Below are 19,036 nucleotides of genomic sequence, written 5' to 3' on the forward strand. Positions count from 1 at the left end.
GTTGAGTAGGGCACCAGGGTACCCAGGAGCAAGCAGTTCACAATTAGGAGTGAAAACTAACACAGAAATCTACAAGAAAAAATGGAGGGGGTAGTGCTACATGTTAATTCACTTGTGTGGAAAAATGATCTCTAACTGGCCTTGGTTCCACTACAAAGGTCGCTGGAAGTGTCCCAACCATTTAAAATGGTAGGTTCCAATATTCTGACCATCAGCTGAAGACCAGTTGATAACCATTAGATACTGACTATGATACATCCCATTCACTTCATGTAGCAATAATTGCAGTCCTAAATCAAAAGGCTAATACAGTGGCTGAGGATGTAATGAACAATTGGATTTTAAAATTCAGTACTACCAACAAAATAATCACGGATCAGAACACTAATTTTATGCTTTTTCTGATGATATAGCTGTGCCATTTACTATAAATTTATATGCTAAGGACATGCCCTCACCAGCCTCAATCAAATGGAAGAATCGAATGTGTTCATTGCACAGTTTGAAAAATGTTTAGTTATTAGGTAAATGTAAATCATAATGATTGGGGTGTCCACTTTTCATTTGTCATGCCCTCATATAGCCCTAAAATAGACAGTAACATTGGGCTTTCACCCTATGAGGTAAGATACAGTAAGAAGAATACACATCTTTTGAATTAATGAAGCCTAAACTGTGAAAAAAGAAATGATTCAGTTAAGAAATTTGGCAAGCAAGTACAAAAATGCCCAAGCAACAAGAACAGACAAAACATTGTGTCAGTAAGTTACCTAAATATAGAGATGGACAGTGGGTTTTATTGATGAACACTTACACACCAAAGGGCAAGACAAAGAAATTCCTGAACAAGTCATAGCGATGACATCTCCTGTCAACTTCAAGTTGCATCAGCTAATGAAAATCTCTATTGTGTAGAAACTTTAGCACAAGTACCAGTGCCATTCCTGGTGCAGGATGTTAAACCCAAGTAGAATGGAAAAAGACTGAAAGTCAATAATAAAGGAACACAAGTGCTGTGTGCATTTAGACCATGTCATAGAATAACTGAATGACATAGGTTCGTGAAAAGTTTTGTCAATAATATGGGAAATAGTTTATTTTGTGTGTCACTGTTTTGAAAGTTTCAGGATGTACTACATGTATATTTTGTTATTACGGCATTTTGTGTTTTGGGGGACATTTTTTTGTTTGTTTCTAGCATTTTAAGTTATGGGGCATGTCTGGAAAGTAAGTACAAATTGGGAAAAAAACTCATAAAAGAATTTTTTCAAACCAAAATTTATTTTTATGAGAAAGAGCATTTCTTAATCTATTTTTCTACATAGCTGCCACCATTGTTCAGACATTCCTCATAGAGGGAAACCAACTATTCTATGCCACTTCCATAGGGGACCCCAGTGAAGACAGCCACTGCTGAACACCATTTTGTACTCTGTCATCACTGTCAAAGCGCTTCCTCCAAAATCGTGCTTCTGGTTTAAGAACAAGTGGTAGTCAGTAGGTGTGAGATAGGGGCATAATGCCCTCACCACCCTCAGTCAAATAGAAGAATCGAATGTGTTCATTGCACAGCTTGAAAAATTTTTAGTTATTATGTAAATGTAAATCATAATGATTAGGGTGTCTACTTTTCATTTGTCATGCCCTCATATAACTCTAAAATAGACAGTAATATTGGGCTTTCACCCTATGAGGTAATATACCGAAGAAGAATGCACATCTTTTGAATTAATGAAGCCTAAACTGTGGAAAAAGAAATGACTCAGTTAAGAAACTTGGCAAGCAAGTACAAAAATGCTCAAGCAACAAGAACAGACAAAACACTGTGTCAGTAAGTTACCTAAATATAGAGATGGACAGTGGGTTTTATTGATGAGCACTTACACACTAAAGGGCAAGACAAAGAAATTCCTGAACAGGTCATGGAGATGACATCTCCTATCAACCTCAAGTTGAAACAGCTAATGAAAATCTCTATTGTGTAGACACTTTAGCACAAGTACCAGTGCCATTCCTGGTGCAGGATGTTAAACCCAAGAAGAATTCGATTCTTCCATTTGATTGAGGGTGGTGAGGGCATAATGCCCCTATCTCACACCTACTGCTTCCAAACGAACTGCTGAATATGGTTTTCAGTAGCACCGCAGAGTGGGGGCATGCATTATCATGAAGCGACACAAGCCTTGACTGAGCATTCCACATCTTTCATTTTGAATTGCTTGCTGAAGTTTTCTCAGTGTTTCATAGTATCATACTGCACTGATAGTTTCACCTCTGAGAAGCAACGCAGCAAGCAGAATATCCATCCATACCAGAACACAGAGTACATGCATTTTTGTGCCCAGAAAGTTGTTTTGAAATTTATGGAAAATCATCGCAAAGAATTCTTATTGTGAATTGTTATGTTTCATGAATTTTCTCATTACCTTTCTCAACCAAGCCATAATTGACAACAGAAGGTCACCCACACCATGCATAACATTGGTTCATCCATCACTGAATTGTCCAACCCACTTTCTAACCTTTCCATCAGTCATTAAATTTTCACCATATATTTCTACAGGCTGATGACAAATTTCAGGTGGCTTAACATACTTTGCATTCAAAAACTGTATTGCAGATTGCTCAAATATCACATTAGGCATTATGAATGGTCACCAACAAATGTAAAAACAATACAATCCAGCTGTTATGGCTTCAGTGGAAAGACAATGAACCAGAGAGATTAATGTGTGGAACTGCAACAGTAGTGTTGTGATGGCAGTATAATGAAATGGTACTTACTTTCCAGACACTGCTCATTTAAGGACAGGATGTAGGCTATTGTTGTTATGTGACCAGGATAGTGACTGGTATACACACACTTTTTGAAAGAGGAAGGAGAGTGAGTGCAGATGATGTTCTGTGTATGTGTGTTAACCACTGTTTTGAATGGACAATGCATTTTATTGTAGGCAAGCAGTATGATTCATTTTGTTTAAATATTTGATAAAATCAACAGAGGAGCTACAAGGTTACCAAAGAGCGTGTTTGATGGTCTGCCCAACTAGGATGGTTCAGGCTAGGGTGAAATACAAGTATTTTAGGGTAAGCCAGAATCAGCTGGATGTCAGAGGTAAACATTGTTGCCAAATCCTTATTTTCTAAAAATGGGCATGGACTGGTTTTACTCAGTGTTTTGTCCAGAAGTGGTGATTGTAAATTGATACAATGAAGGCAAGCCAAGAGGTATGAGAAGGATTGAGCTACATGATAGTGGAATGTTAATCAACAGTATGAACCATGTCATCGTGGGTATGCTATTAGCTACTATCACTGGAATGACTGTCATAAATCTGACACAACCTATGTTCTACTGCCAGGAGAAACCACTAGATGTGTCTACAGCCCAGAACCTTACATGCCTAAGTCAGACCTTAAAACCAGACCACCTAAGTTCCATAGACAATTTCATATCATCACAATACAGACAAATCATTGTGGAGCAGAAGTTTCAATGTATACAACAGTATCGTGAGAAGCAATACCAGACTTTGTTGACCTTAAGTGGCACAGATTCTAATGCTGTACTGGTTTTGTTTATGCATGTATCATGAGCGAAAAAATTTACCCCCTTATGCACCACCTGTGTATCAAATATCAGTAGAATGATTTAAAAATGGAAGTAAGGATAGTTAAGAAATAATTAGAGTACTCAATTACTTGTTAAGTGAGGAAGAGTAAACATGATTGTGAATTATAGAATGGTTATGACCAGTATGTGAAAAATGATTGTATTAGTGTATAAAAAGTAATTTAGATGACATATGTCTAGTAAGAATATGAGTTCCCTGTGCTGAATTTAAGTAAATAAGAATTTAGAATTAAGAACCTAATTGAGCTGCTATGTGGTTCCAAGCAGATGGATTGTGAGGAATCAGGAATGTTGTATAAATTTTGTTCTGTGCATCTATGTCAGGACTGTTTCAGAGTTACCTCAGAGAAATCTGAGGCAAATTTCTTCAAGAGTGGGGGCATTTTCCACAGTAGAGTAATATACTTGGTGGAGCCAGAAAAATTTCAAAGTTCTTCCCTAGCCCTGCAAGAAGCAGAGAACCACAGCTCAATAGCCAGGTGGAATGCCAGTGAGAATTATTCACCAGTTGTGCAGCAGGAAACACAGGATTTATTGTGACATTTTGAATGGGCTGAGTGCTTGAGCATGCATTGCAGCAAAATAACTTCATAGTGAGGGAGGGATAGTATTGTATAGCGTGAAACGCGGGACCTAGAAATGAAGGAGGGGCTTCATCCCTGCTGTAGCCCTCAGTGGTTCACACCCCACAACAGACTACAGTAGTCCATCCCCCCTTCCTGGGAATGTGTAACACCAATTTTTGCGTGGTAGAGTAATTAAGAGTAATTATGGTGTACGCTTATGTGGAGAAAGTGTTTGCGCAGCAATCACTGACATAGTGTAACGGGGGCAGAATAAGGGGAACCAGCCCACATTTGCTGAGGCAGATGAAAAACTGCCTTAAAAACCATCCAAAGACTGGCTGGCACACTGGATCTCAACAGTAATCTGCCAGACGGATTCGTGCCGGGGACCGGCACGCCTTCTTGCCCGGAAAGCACTGTGTTAGTCCAAATGGCTAACCGGGTGGGCTGATGGAGGGATACTGTCATAATGACGACTGTGCAGAGTGTCTCAAGAAAGATTGAGAAGAACACAAGACTAACTATTCAGTTTACTGACATGGCAGATAGAAGACCCGAAAAGTAAAGTTACGAAATTTTATAATAACCAAGAGGGCTGACCAAACAGGAAAAAGTAAGCAAATGATGTCATTTCCACTCCACCACAGAGCACATGAGCTCATCCTGTATAAATACTACCTATGTTCTGGTGGAGTTTATTCAGTTTGCAGCTTTCCTGTCAAGAGGGAGGCCTATGTCAGTCGACCAGCTGCCTTCAGTCTTCTATGGAGCAACAAGTCCTGTCTGGGTAGTTTTGGCGATTGTCAGCTGCAGTGCCAGGTATAGAGTCTAGACTTATGGGGAGCTGTGTCCACCAGCGTGTGGCAAGCCTTCTGGAGGTCTAACCAACAGGACCTGATCTAGATCATCATCTGTCATTGTGTAGGTGAGTCACTGCTTTTGTTGCTTGTCTCTGTATCTGTGACAGATTTCAATGATCAAGTCTCTCTCTTTCCTGATGCGAAACCATGGCACTCCTCTGCACATCTTCACATACTCTGAGCAGAGCTGGTGGACACCTTCTTAGCACAGTCTCAATAGGGTCATGGGTGCCCTATTCATTATCTCATGGAAGCTGTGTGCAGCCTCACTTGGTGTAGATACAGCTAAGTGCAAATGCAGGTGAGGTGACCAGCTTCAAGATAGTGCTGCTGCTGAGCTGATATACCACTGACTGCATGTCAAGTGCTGACAGGTGTGCTCCAAGGTGGTACAGTTTTGCCTACCCTGCCAGAACTGGCTGCCTGAACATCTGTTATATTCTGTGGACAACAGGTGTTTAAAACTGTTATACTGTTTTAATAACACTTTCAGGTGTCACACAGAAATATACCCTTGGAGTCAGCGTACCCACATCTTTTGGCTGATCAATGGTTGACCTCCTCCAACTCTAAACTTGATATTGATACAGCACTCTCTGTAACATCCTACTCTCTGGATGCTTCAGTACAGATAAATAACAAATACATTGATCATAATGCTTTTATTCATGCAGCAGCACTACTTTGAATATGCAAGGGACAACAACAACTCAATGATAGTCAACCACTTTATAGACAGTTTCAGCAGGGGTCAGATAAGGTGTCAGATTATCAATATAACACCAATAAAACTAACATTTTTTGCATCTTTTGCATCTAAGTACTTAAATTTATCAAACAACCATTGACATACCGATCTTGGATTCCGCAATTTCTCCTCGCGAATATGAACCTTTAGATCTTGAGGCATCTTTTCAGGTAGGTCAGTTTCATTGTAAAACACAGGCATCCAGTTAAATATCTGTAAGAAGATAAACTTTGCTTATCACAACATGAAAAATCATAATTAGTTTACAGAATATTTCATACTCATCTATCCTACTGCTCAGATACCCTCTGGTAATATTTATCTCTATAAGTCTAATGGGATAAACCATTCATTAAAATCCAGTAACATTATGCAAATCGTACCCACTATTTAGAGATTGTTGTTCTCTAGTATTAAGAAGAGATTATTCACAAGACAATACAATTAGAAATAGGATTTTCAGTTGACAGTTGACAGAAATATGATAGGTTAGTCATGTAGCACATATAATTTTTAATGGTATTAATTTTGTCTCTTGTAAACAACAATGCATCAAACATTGAATACACTGTGTAAGAATCAGCATTTCACTTGAAGATTGTGGATAAAGTGATACACCTCTAGGTTTTGTAAGTATTCTGATTTTATTGCTTCTAAAATATTTCCACAAACTAAGTTATCATCACATAAATTACACATTTTCCTCATAATCGATTAATTACTTTGATGCATACCTTATGATCAATATTATTTCCTGCTCCACATTCCTCATGGACACTCCATAACATGCTACTCATATGTAACATAAAAATTTGGTTTGTGTCTTTGCTCATAAGCCAAACATTTAGTTATTCAGAATAGCAATTGGCAGTCATAAGTCAAATATTGATACTAGTACTCTTGGAATCTGGCTCCCTTTCAGATTGATTTGGGGCTGATTTACTTACATTGGTGGAGAATTTCTGTAGTGATTATGACTTCAACAACTTATATTTATCTGTAACATTTTCATCTACAAGCAGTAATGTTTCTCCACAAAAAAATTATGTTTTGCATTCAATTTCACAAGGACAAATTCTTTCACATTTTCAGCATTTTTTTCAATTTAGTCATTTTGTTTGCAATTTTTTTTACCTTAATGGAGCCAGAATAGCATTTGTAGAACCCTTTTCTCCCCTACATCCAATTAATGTTCTGCTCAGTTTATACAGTATCTAAGATTTTTTACTGAACTAAACAGAGATACATATACTGTGTTGGGTCACAATAGAGAAGAGATACTTTGTTTTGAGATATCATCAACTATTTGTGATATTAAGTATTCACACAAAGCAGCACAATACAGAAAATATGATCAGTTTAATGAAATATTTCTAGTGTATTTATCATGATCTTTTTGACTGATTGTAATAGTGTATCATTTTTACCAGATTTATAAATTTATTTTTAATGAATTGGTATCTGCATTAATCTTTCATGATTTATTGCAATACAATATTTCCTAAATCATACTTCATAATTTTCTGAGGACCTAATATATCATAAAATAGTCTAGCAACTAAATTCAATTAATCAGTCTCTTGTAATTTATTTGAGGCTATTCTTAATGCATGCCACCCTAATGACCATTGAGCAGAGAACATAAATGCAAACCTTAACGATATATGAGTTCCTTTTCTATTAATATATCTCATTTTATGTTATCAACAGTATTTTATAAACTGGGTTTCTGGGATTTTTTCCACAATTAATGAGAAGGATACATACCTTATTCAGCTTAAGGAATATACATGGAGCAGATTTGGGGTAGTTATAGTTGTTTGCCTCAGTGCAAGGAGCAAAATCATTTACATCAACTTCACAGACTTTCCCATCAGCTGGCTCATTGTCATAGGAGCATGTCTGAATGTTCTGTCCTATACTTGCTGATTGGCCAGGCTTTCTGTATGCTGGAATAAATCAGTAACATGCAAGTGTAAAAGATTATGTTCTTTGGAAACAGCAATGTTTTACAGTCCTATCTGGCTATGAGTAAATTTTCTATTGCAATTTCTTGCATTACTGGGATATTTCTGATAATTCTTAACTGTTTCAAGTACATGGGGCATATTGTCCCTTTATAAAACTATTCATAAACGACAGTATCTCAGATTTTATTTTTAAAAATTACATAATCTTGAGGAAGCTTGATTTCATTGTTCCTATTTTTCTTGTGCTTCAACTATGAATGTAAATGTTCTTTTGAGAGGGAATAATATTGTGAATATTTCTTGCTTTGTGTCACTTTTGTTTTTAATATCTTGCTGATTTTTTAAAAATAATTTGTTGGAATGGGAAAGAATAGTTACAACATAAGTATCTTAATATATTTAGATATTTCTGTATCACTTCACTTGAAGTTCATAGATAATAGAGCTAATTATTTTATGAGGGGCAAATACATTTTTATGTATCAGTACTTCAGTGGTTTGAAATGTTAGGAGCACATATTTTTATGTCCTTTCAATTAGAACACAGTGCAAATTAATAATTAAATGTCCTCATTGAATTTAATATTTATTTGTGTGACCAAATGTCTTCAGAGTATAAAACAGCTCTTCAAAATATTTACTTTCATGTATCTTACAGAAGAAGGCAGGTCTTTCTAAAGGATGAGAAAATTCTTAAAGTACTCTATGCAAGTGACAATGATGATGAAGACAAACTTCTTTTAGGAGAAGAAGATGCCACATTATTAGAAAAAGACATTTGAAGCAGTGAGAAAAACATGGTGGAAGATCATGAAAGGACTTCTGATATGGCACCAGAAAGCTCTGTCTACAATTATGAAAGTTGAAAGAGAACATAAAGATACTGGTGAGGACTGATTTTGTGGAAAATCTAGAAAACATTATTATTCTAAACTCAAAGAGAAGCAAATTTGATTATGTAACACACCCTACAGCTGTTAGGGAAAAACAGTAAGAAAATATTATAGAAGATTAGAGTGAAGGGGAAAACATTTCAACCACAGTACTTCATCAAGGAAGAATTCAGCAAAATCCTTTCTTTGACATTGCACATTGATGAAGCACCTACCAAAGCCAACTGAAAATTTCTGTTTGCTAATGTCAAAACTCTTATGACTGGTACTATGATTTCTGACTTCATTCCATATGCTGTACAAAAGAGAACTATATTCACAACTGGTGGAACTAATGTGAAAGCTTATCTTGGCATGCTGTTAACAGTTATCACATTCCCACAACATCCAGAAGCTATTGGGCTTTTGTTATTGTTGTTGTTGTTGTATTCAGTCGAAAGGTTGGTTTAATTTAGTTCTTGATGCTAGTCCATTCTGTACAAGCCTCTCCATCTCTGCATATAACTGCAAGCTAAATCCACAAGACCTTGCATGCCCTCATCTCTATCTAAAAATTTTACCCCATACTGCCTTCCATTACCAAACTGGCTTCAAGATGTGTTCTATCAATCAGTACCTACTTTTAGTCAATTTGTGTCATAAAATTCTTTACTCTTCAGTTTGATTCAGTAAAACTTTCATTTGTGTTTGATATACCCATCTAATGTTCAGTGTTTTTCAAGAGCACCACATTTTACACAACTGTACTCTTCTTGTCAAAACTGCTTATTGCATCATGTTGCACTTCCATAAAAGGTTACATTTCGTACAAATATCTCCAGAAAAGAATCCCTACAACTTAACTTTATGTTAGATTTTAAAGTATTCCTCTTTTTCACAAATGCTTTTTGTGCTATTGCCAACCTGAATTTTGTTCATTTTACAATCTCTTTTCAAGACACTATCCTTTTTGTGGAACTGTTCATCTGAATTGCCATTTGACAGAATTACAATGTTATTGACAATGACAGAATTACAGTGTTATTGACAAATGCCAAGTTTTTATTTCTTCTCCTTCATTTCAGTTCTCTTTCCAAATTTCTACTTGGTTTCCTTCATGACTGGCCAAATGTACAGATTGAGTAACATAAGGAATAGCCTACTACTCTGTCTTATTCCCTTCTCATTTATCACTCCCCTTTCATATTCTTTGACTCATAGTCATGCAGCCTAGTTTCTGCACAAGGTGTAAATAAGTTTTATTTCCATGTATCTTATCCCTACTTCAAAATTTCAAAGAGTGTAATCCAGTCAAGATTGTCAAAAGCCTTGTCTAAATCCACAAATCTTCAACCTATCTTCTAGGAGAAGACATAGAGTCAAGTGCAGCTTTGCATGTTCCTAAATTTATCTGCAACCCAAACTGCTGTTTCCTAAGCCAGCTTCTACCAATTTTTCCATTCTTCTATAAATAATTGAGTCAGTACTTTGCAAAGATGAGTCATTAAACTGACAGTTCAGTAGTATATACATCTGTTAGCACATCTTACTGTCCCACAGTTTCTCCATTGTTCTCCTCATGATTCTGTTTTCTGTTGCCCTAATTACACATGTAAAGAACAAAAAGTATTTTTTTCATTTTTGTGCTCACTACCAGTACCATTATCTTGTCGACTTTAGTACAACTATTCTCCATTTTCTTGGTATGTTTTGTTTATGGATGTTCTAATTATTCTTCTTGAAGTCTCAAGTATTCTCTCTATTTCTATGGTGATAGCTGTTTTGAAAATAGTTTCACTTGTGTATTTAATTTATGGTTGTATAGCTTTTTTGTAGTATTTAAATTTCATGGCTGTTGACAAGTCTCTTTTGTTTTATGTATTCTTCATTATATATTGTGATTTTGGCAGTTTACTTTTTATGCAGCGTCATATTCTTCATTGACATTATACTTCTTAATTTCACATAAATAAATTTCTCTATGATTCTGATCTCCTGTTCTTCTACTGTTATTGTGTTTATGTGTGGTGAGTCAGTTAAAATAATTTCTATTTGTGAAAGGATATTCTGAGGGTGATTTTATGTGCTGTTTCCTGTAGTGATTTAACTTTTTCTTGAGGTTCGTGAATAATGTTGGGAGAAGTTAAGGTCATCAGTTAATATCAAGCAGTTTAATTTGATATTATCTTTGAGTTTAAGACCTGAGTTATATTTGAATTCCAGTGAGCATTGTATTCATTTACCTTATGTTGGCAGAAATTTCAGACAACTCATTCAATGTATATGTCATCTGATGTTCTTTTAATAACATAGTCTCAGTAGAATTGTAGTGTACTTACGCTCTAAAAATTTGTCAAGCTCTTCTACCCAATATTTATAGTTATTCTCGTCTGATCCCTTGTACCAGATGAGAGTACTCTCGACGTTTGACTCTGGAGGCATTGGACGGAAACCCAGACCTGAAATCAAAATGTACAACTTATGAGAAGTCGTTTACACAGACACTGAAGACATTGAGGGCCATTAAACTCTTTGCCTCATATCTATTATGAAATCCCAAACATATTGTCCAGTTTCTCATTAAATCAACAAGCTGTTACAGGTACCTATCTTCTGTGTTTTTTTTTCCATAATTTAAAGTTAGATCAGTAAGCAGTCATTGTAGTTGCCAAATGGATAAAAAATTCTCTGACAATCTGAGTTAAAAAAATTAATTTAGTTTTCCCAAGTGGAAAATTGTTTAGTTACATCATTAGAGGTCTCTACTCTTTTCTCTGTTTTAATTACAGTGACCAATTGGAGAAGTTACATTTTGTGCACATTAATGGTTAGGCATATGACTAGTTCATATCTTACTTAAGAAAAATGATCTAGAAAGTTGTGTCAAGTATACAGAATGGATTATTCTCTCTAAAGCAAGGGGTGTGGTGTTTCAATATTCCCTAACAAGTTAAAAGCTTTAGTCTGTCAGAAGTTTTGAAACAATGCACACTCTTCTTCAGAGTGAAATGTTCCTTCTGGAAACATTACCCTAATCTGTATCTAAACTATTTATCTGTGAAAACATTTATTTCAAGGACATTAGTTGACTGAAGTATGCAGGAGAACTTCTGTGAAGCTCGGAAAGTAAGTGAAATGTATTAACAGAATTTGAAAGTGAAGTATAAGTCTTGACCAGCTTGCTCGTAAGCTTCAAAAAGTCCTTTATCTGTTACTGCAAGAAATGTCAGCATTAAATGTGGTGTTAATTTGTTCATTAGTCTTCTGCTCTATGAGCAAGTTCTTGCTGTAGCCATTTCTTGTGATCCATTGCTTCCTTTTTCTTTCTACTGTACTTGCAACCTTCCTTCTAATTACCTAGTAGCTACTTTTTCCCCAGCACATGTACTTCAATACCCTTTTTTTTTTAAGTCAGTCACTTCAAAATATGCCAGGTTCAGTTTTTAGTTCTTGTTTTTCATTACTGATTGTATTGTCACTCTTTTTGGCAATTCATTTTTCACTGATTGTTTCTTTTCTATCTGCACCATATGCTAATTTCCAAAGCTTCCAGCTTTTTCCCTCTTTTCACATTTCTGCACCATACACAGTGTAATGGAACATTCTATATAATCAAACAATGTGAAATCCAGGATGGAATGGAACAATATATGAAAAGGAAAATTGCTATTCACTATATAGAAGAGATGCTGAGTCACAGATAAGTACAACAGATAGACTGTCACAAATAAAGTTTGGACAGTAAGGCCTTCATCGAAAATAGAGACAGATATGCGCGCGCGCGCACACACACACACACACACACACACACACACACACACACACACACTCACACACACACAAAAGCAACTTGCACACATGACTGTAGTCTCATGCAATGAAACCTCACTCAGTGTGATTCCAGTTGCCTGACACTGCAGTCATGTGTGTGAGTTGCATTTGTGTGTGTGTGGAGGGGGGGGGGGGGGTTATTTTTGATGAAGGCCTGACTGGCCAAGAGCCTTATGTGTGACAGTCTTTTTGTTGTGCCTATCTGGGACTCAACATCTCCACTATATGGTGAATAGCTACTTTCGTTTTGATATCACTCTATATAAAATATTTTATTTCTTGGTTTACTAGTTTGAAATCAACACTGCCTCAAATTCCTTCCTATTCTTTGTAAATCTGAGCTTTGACTTTGCTAGTCATGTATTTATTTGATTTCCATAACTCTATTCATTCTCTCTGGATTTCCTGCATATTTGTTCTCTGGACTTGTTCTAGTTTTTCCATTGAACATTACTTTCAGTATTTTTTTTCTGGCATTCTACTAGTATAACTTCTGTTTCTCATGCATCACCCTCCCATAAACGAGTATTTCCTCCACCATTTTCTGAATTTCTTTTCATTTTATATTAGCTGCAGTGACCAGTGTTGCTCGGATGTTTAATATTTGACACGGAAAGTGTTCGGTCCTTTGCCTTATTGATACTCATAACAAGTGCAAGTCACATGGCAAACTGCATTTGCTTAGTACTGAACAGCATATTTTGGTTGTTAGATATTAATCATTTATTAATTTTCTTCAGTGTTTCATCTTAATGTAGAAATGTGAAGTAAACCATCCAAGAACTTTGAAGTAAATCATTCAAGTACTTTTTGAAATGTCTGATAACGTTTCTCAAGGGACTGTCCTGACTGACTCATCATCACTTGCAGACAGTGACCTTCCTCTTATCTTGAATGTAAAGTATTCAAAATTTCATTAAGATCAGCATAAAACTGTAGATTTCAATGAATTCCAGACGAACAAATGGACACTCTTCTGCATACATAAATTGTCTAGAAACCTCAACCAACAAGTATTTGATCACCAATGTATCATACTGTAACCCCTATATACAGGCAGTCAGGACAAAGCATTAGTCACCCTGTGAGATGCTTCAATAACATTGTATAAAACCACCTATATCCTCCATAATGGCCTTAATTTGTTGAGGAAGACAGTCCTAAATTTCTTCAGGCAGTTCATATCCAGTTGTAACCACTCACTGATGATTAGATCCTGTTGAGCTCCAAAATTGTGGGGATGGTTATTGCTGTGTTTCAACCATTGTTCCAGATAGTCCCTGACATTTGCTGTGGGAAAAAGATCAAGTGTTTCAGTGGATATGGTATAGTGCCTATGTTTTCTAAACATGAACATATAAGTGAAGTCCTGTGAACATGGCTACTGTCACCTTAGACGAAGTGTGCATACACTGCATACACATCATGCAGATGCAGTAGAAAGGGGAACATTTGGCCACCAAGAATATTAAAATAAACATCTTAGTTCATGCTCACAGTTAGCTGAATGAGTGAGCACAAGTCATGTTACAAAAAATACCTCAAAAACATCATAGTACCCCCTCTTACCTGAAATTCACACACTATGGATTAAACGTTTCATTGGGCCAGCTGTGCATGTGACTCCTTGCATCATTTTTAAAGAGGCAAGATTGTGACTTGTAGGTTCACACTACATGCCTCCAGTCAGTTACTATCCGGTTTCTGTGTTGATTTGTAAACTGAAAACATTCAGCTTGAGTAAATTTTGAACAGTAGTCTTTTTTGAAGAACCTCACTCCAAAATGCTCATTATGTGTGTTACTCATGGCAAAATTCACTTTGGTGGTGGCTGAGATGGATTGGCATTTGTTGACATTGGCAATTCCTGTCACTTTTGAAACTGATTGTCATTGACAAGGCATGACATTCCTCTCTGGTCCCTGTCAGAATCTTTTGCTGATATTTGTTCTTACACTGTGTTATGTGACTGGTAGTAGAACAACATTCCTTTTAGACATGTGGGATAGCCCTCACTGATTCGCCAACAAATTGGCAGCTTTACTTGTGATCTTGTAATGTTTGCTTCCAAGCATTATAGCTCCTTTCTGCCATTCTCTTATGTGTCCACATAACTCAGCCTTGCTGTGCCGATTCCATACAATGAACTTCACTGCCATGACTTACACCAGTGCTGGAGGGACACACAACCACCTGGAGCCAAATCTACACTATTTTCAGCTTTTCAAAGAATCTCTTTAATGGGGTCAGCGAACTCAGCTGAAAATTCTGAACAGAATCTGACAGGGATCCCACTGGACCCTAGAGCTTGGTTCGATATTAGCGGTTTTACCTGGTCATCAACGCCCCTGAAACTAACATCTATCCACATCACTAACTTTTCAGTGGTATGAGAAGTAATCTGCAACTACTTTTGTATCTTCCCCAATAAATAAATATTTGAAAAAGGAGTTCCAGTTCTATACTTCTGCTTTTGCTTTTCTACCCTCAATTTCAGTTCCTTTGTCATCCAATGAGATGAAAGTAAAAATAAAATCCACATCTCACTCAATCTAGTACATAGCATTCGGCTATGTGATAGAAAATGACGATGGAGGTATCCAGACTCAGTATCTATTTTTAATTACTTACAGGAAGTTATTTACAACGAAAAGAGGAAAAATCTGTTTACAGAATACAGTACGAAATAAAGAAATCTAAGGGAACTATAGAGAAGATAGCCTTCCTGAAACGACGTCGGGGTCAGGTATTTTCTCTGCCTCGTGATGACTGGGTGTTATGTGATGTCCTTAGGTAAGTTAGGTTTAAGTAGTTCTAAGTTCTAGGGGACTGATGACCATATATGTTAAGTCCCATAGTGCTCAGAGCCTTTTGAACCATTTTTGAAACACCGTATAGTAACGTGATGACTACTTTACGATGCAATTGTAGCAATAGAATAGATTTTTTCATAAACAGGTAGTTATAAGAAAAAAAAGATTCACATTTCTGAGATCTTTTTCAGTGTGACTACCCCTAATTCTTCTTTACTGTCACAAAGATCATGGCTTAGTTAATCTATGTTATCAGCATTTATGTTTATTCGTCTAAGATCGGAAAGACAACTTAGAATGAAAAAGCTAGGTTTAGTAGGTTATTTACTTCACAGAGGACGAATAATTTTATGAGCCGTTCACATTTCACATCTTAGAGATTGGGTTAGACAAGCATTGTTTTTAGACTTACACTCGGTGATATGAGTAATGTCTTTAGCTTTGTTTCACGAGTTTTATATATATATGACGATCAAAAAGTTTTCTTTCGAAGACCATACAGTTCAGAATCGGTATGACAATCGGGAAAAATCGCCGTGAGCATTGAGGCAATGAGGCAATCACCCCAACGATGCTCCATATTGGTAAAGCATGGTGTCCGACTGCGTGAAGAAATCCACAAATGCCTGCTGCACATCATCATCCGACGGGAATCGTCGACCATTCAAGGCCTTTTTTAAGGGACCAAGGCGCGATAATCGCATGGGGTGATATCTGTACTATATGGGGGCGTGGGGTGTTCGAGTGTCTCCCCATGGATGAGGCTGGCCTCCCAGATGGACGACGTCTTGTGTCGAGTCGCGACCGGAACAGAACTGGCGCACCATTCCACAAAGGTAGTTTTCGACAGACATGGTGCCTCATACGCGTTCTTCATCTCTAATGGGTCTACCGGTGTTTGTCCTTTGGCATCCACGAAAATAACAGCACGTTGGTCCTACCTGAACGCATTTGGTAATAATGTGGCCAGAATCCACATTCCCCCATTTATCGCACACACATTAGAAATACATGAGTGCCATACTAATCCCTTTCCTACATGTCGGTGAGTATACACCCCGATCGGAGTTACTATATGTTGCATAAACGGTGCAGCAACGCCCTCAAATTGAAACTTTTTGTTCGCCTCTTCTATATCGGTTACTCTCCCTGTCACTGATCGGTCCTAGAATGAATATTGAAATTTTAGATTTTGGGCTGAATTATGACAAACCGCCAATAATGGATAGCGACGTTGGAGAAGGGCAAAAGGGAGACTCGTGACATTGGATGGGAAAACGATTAACAAACGTGAAGTGAAAGTGAATTAGATGTTTCCTTGTAACGGTTTCTCACAAAAATGCAGCGTGGTTGGCAAAGAACAGATTTCAGAGAATAATTTAAGGCTGCTTTTCTAAACAGACTTTAATTTGGTATCGTGTTCGTCTTAGCACGCTATGTGGAACATAAATTGGTGTCCATGGAAACCGTGCCTGCCCCAACATTGCTAGAGCAGGCAGCGTCTTTTCAGGATGCAGTTTTCTGGATTCATTTTAGCGCGGTACGAAGGAGAAACTAAAATCTAGAATAACATTTGATGGCCAGATGAAGCTTTCCATTTCGATGTGTCTATTAATGGCCACAACTGCTAATTTTGGACTCCAAACGCATAACATTCGGAGTTTACAATTGATTAACCTGAATCACGGCCCTCTGCAAATGCAAGTTGTACGTCTCTTCCGGTTTAATAAATTCTTCGTGATTCGATGAATGCAGGAAGTTAATTGCAGTGCTTGAAACAGTCGTTGAGCCTACTGTTAGAACATGAGATGATAAGAGGATGCGATGTAGAATGAGGCGCCATCCAATTTCGCATCATATCACGCACATGACTCGGTAATGCTTTTCCTGCTAGGGTTATCGGGCGTCGCGGAAATGCTGATTGGCCAATGAGAAGCCCCGATTTGCAGCTGTGACATTCTTCCTCTGCCGATATCTGAAGGGCAAATCATATGCCAGAAAAAAATGGCAAGTTGGACACGTTGGATACGGTGATCAGGAGAAAATGTGTGAATTTTCTTTCAGATGCTGAGGCTTACGACGAAATCCCAAATTGTAAGAACTATACCACATTCCCGTTTGTTGGTTGCAGCATGTAAGTGGCAAAATATTTATGGAACAGAAAAAGCAGTTTTGTTTGCACAGACAGAGTTTTATTTAATCTTCACATGTGACACGTTTCGCGTGTTCTAGGCATCATCAGACAATCTGGGGGAATTAAAAGCTGGTGTAAATGTGAATTGCTATTAAAGGCAATGATAAATGAATAAATTAAAAAAAAAAAAACAAGAGGAAGAAATACACCGACTGGACTATGGAGCACAGGCTTGTTCATTTACTGGCCAGCACCTCAAATCATCCTTCACGTAGCCAACAAGACAAAAAAGCTAAATTTTTTGGAAGAACTTGAAATTTCTAAGGATATCTTTTCCAATTCTCTGAATCTAATAAATGAACAAGATTTGAAGATTAAAATAGAAAATAGCACACTTTGTGAGATCACCTTTGACATTTCTGGCACACCTCGAGATCTCCCGCATTTTCACTGTCAAAACATCTCTGAACTACAGCACTTCGATATTGTTAGACAATGATGCTGAGTGAATTAATGTTCCCACCTCTCACCACATGAGGTGCCCCGCACTTTGTTGGACGTGATCGTTTTGCTGGTACGTTTGGTATGGTATTGGGAGACATAATATTGCACGGTCGTGCGGGCTTCCAGACCTTTGAACACTGTACACTGTACTGCTTTCTCACAGGCGTCTTTTTTTGGGGGGGCGGGGGGGGGGGGGGGGGTGCGTTCGACCCTGACTATTTTTGGGGGCAACATTGTGCGTTTGCATACAACTGCGCATGTGGAGGAGCTCTTGGAAAGAGATGACGTTCGACGAATGAACTGGCATGCCCGTTCCGCCGACTTAAGTCACATTGTGAAATGTATTCGTAGTTGCGAATAGAGACAACCATTCAGCTGTATAACGGAATGACGATAGCGAAAATTTGTACCGGACTGCACGTCGCCTTACCATTTGGCTATCCATGCACGCTTCAAGATCAGACCAAAACTTCCATACGTCTTCAACTGTATGTCTGCAATCTGCACTAGTACATCCATTATGTATACTCTCATACAAGGGAGATAGTTTTAACAGAAAGTCGCTTGCCCGATGTCGGCGGATAAAGACGATATTGCCGTGCCTGTATTGCTAAGAAGTACCACGCAATGTTTCTTTGGGCACGCATCCATGCAGGTCCCAAAGAACATTGCATGGTAGTGCTGAACAGCACACGAACTGAAAGATCGTATAGATTCTATCATTGGTGTCGTATTGCAACAAGTCCGCATGCACTACCCACCATCCAGCAATTTTCAACCGCACCTGTGAAGGAATGGGAACGTCGTACAACGAGAACTTTTCACCAACTTTGAGGCCAGCCTGAAGCACGTTACAGCACATGCACTGTCGTCCGTGGTCATCACACACCTTATTAAGAACCACGCCCTGCCGTTTTTAAAACCTAGGGATCCATTATGAGTAGCGATGACTTCAATGTGATTATTGTCTTTGAATAAAAGAGTCGTTTCTGTTTGTCTCGTTGCGTATTTCTTTCAGTTATGTTCTGTACTACGCTGTAGCAGTTCTTTCTATGTATGATCCAAGTTTCATCGACCTAAGTTAGTTGACACTGAGACATTATG

The 19,036-nt window shown here is 37.6% G+C and overlaps 1 protein-coding gene across 1 annotated transcript in view; it reads right to left on the reverse strand.

Moving 5' to 3' along the window:
• LOC126322572 (sodium/potassium-transporting ATPase subunit beta-2) overlaps nucleotides 1-19,036 on the reverse strand; it is a 155,993-nt gene that overhangs the window by 10,624 nt on the left and 126,333 nt on the right. Inside the window, exons 3-5 of the mRNA XM_049994438.1 lie at nucleotides 10,990-11,109; nucleotides 7,576-7,757; nucleotides 5,914-6,021 (exon numbers count right to left, since the gene is read on the reverse strand). Of these exons, the coding sequence (XP_049850395.1) occupies nucleotides 5,914-6,021; nucleotides 7,576-7,757; nucleotides 10,990-11,109 (410 nt within the window). The remainder of the gene's footprint in view (nucleotides 1-5,913; nucleotides 6,022-7,575; nucleotides 7,758-10,989; nucleotides 11,110-19,036) is intronic.

The sequence above is a fragment of the Schistocerca gregaria genome, chromosome 2 (genome assembly GCF_023897955.1).
Source record: "Schistocerca gregaria isolate iqSchGreg1 chromosome 2, iqSchGreg1.2, whole genome shotgun sequence".
Lineage (NCBI taxonomy): Eukaryota > Metazoa > Arthropoda > Insecta > Orthoptera > Acrididae > Schistocerca > Schistocerca gregaria.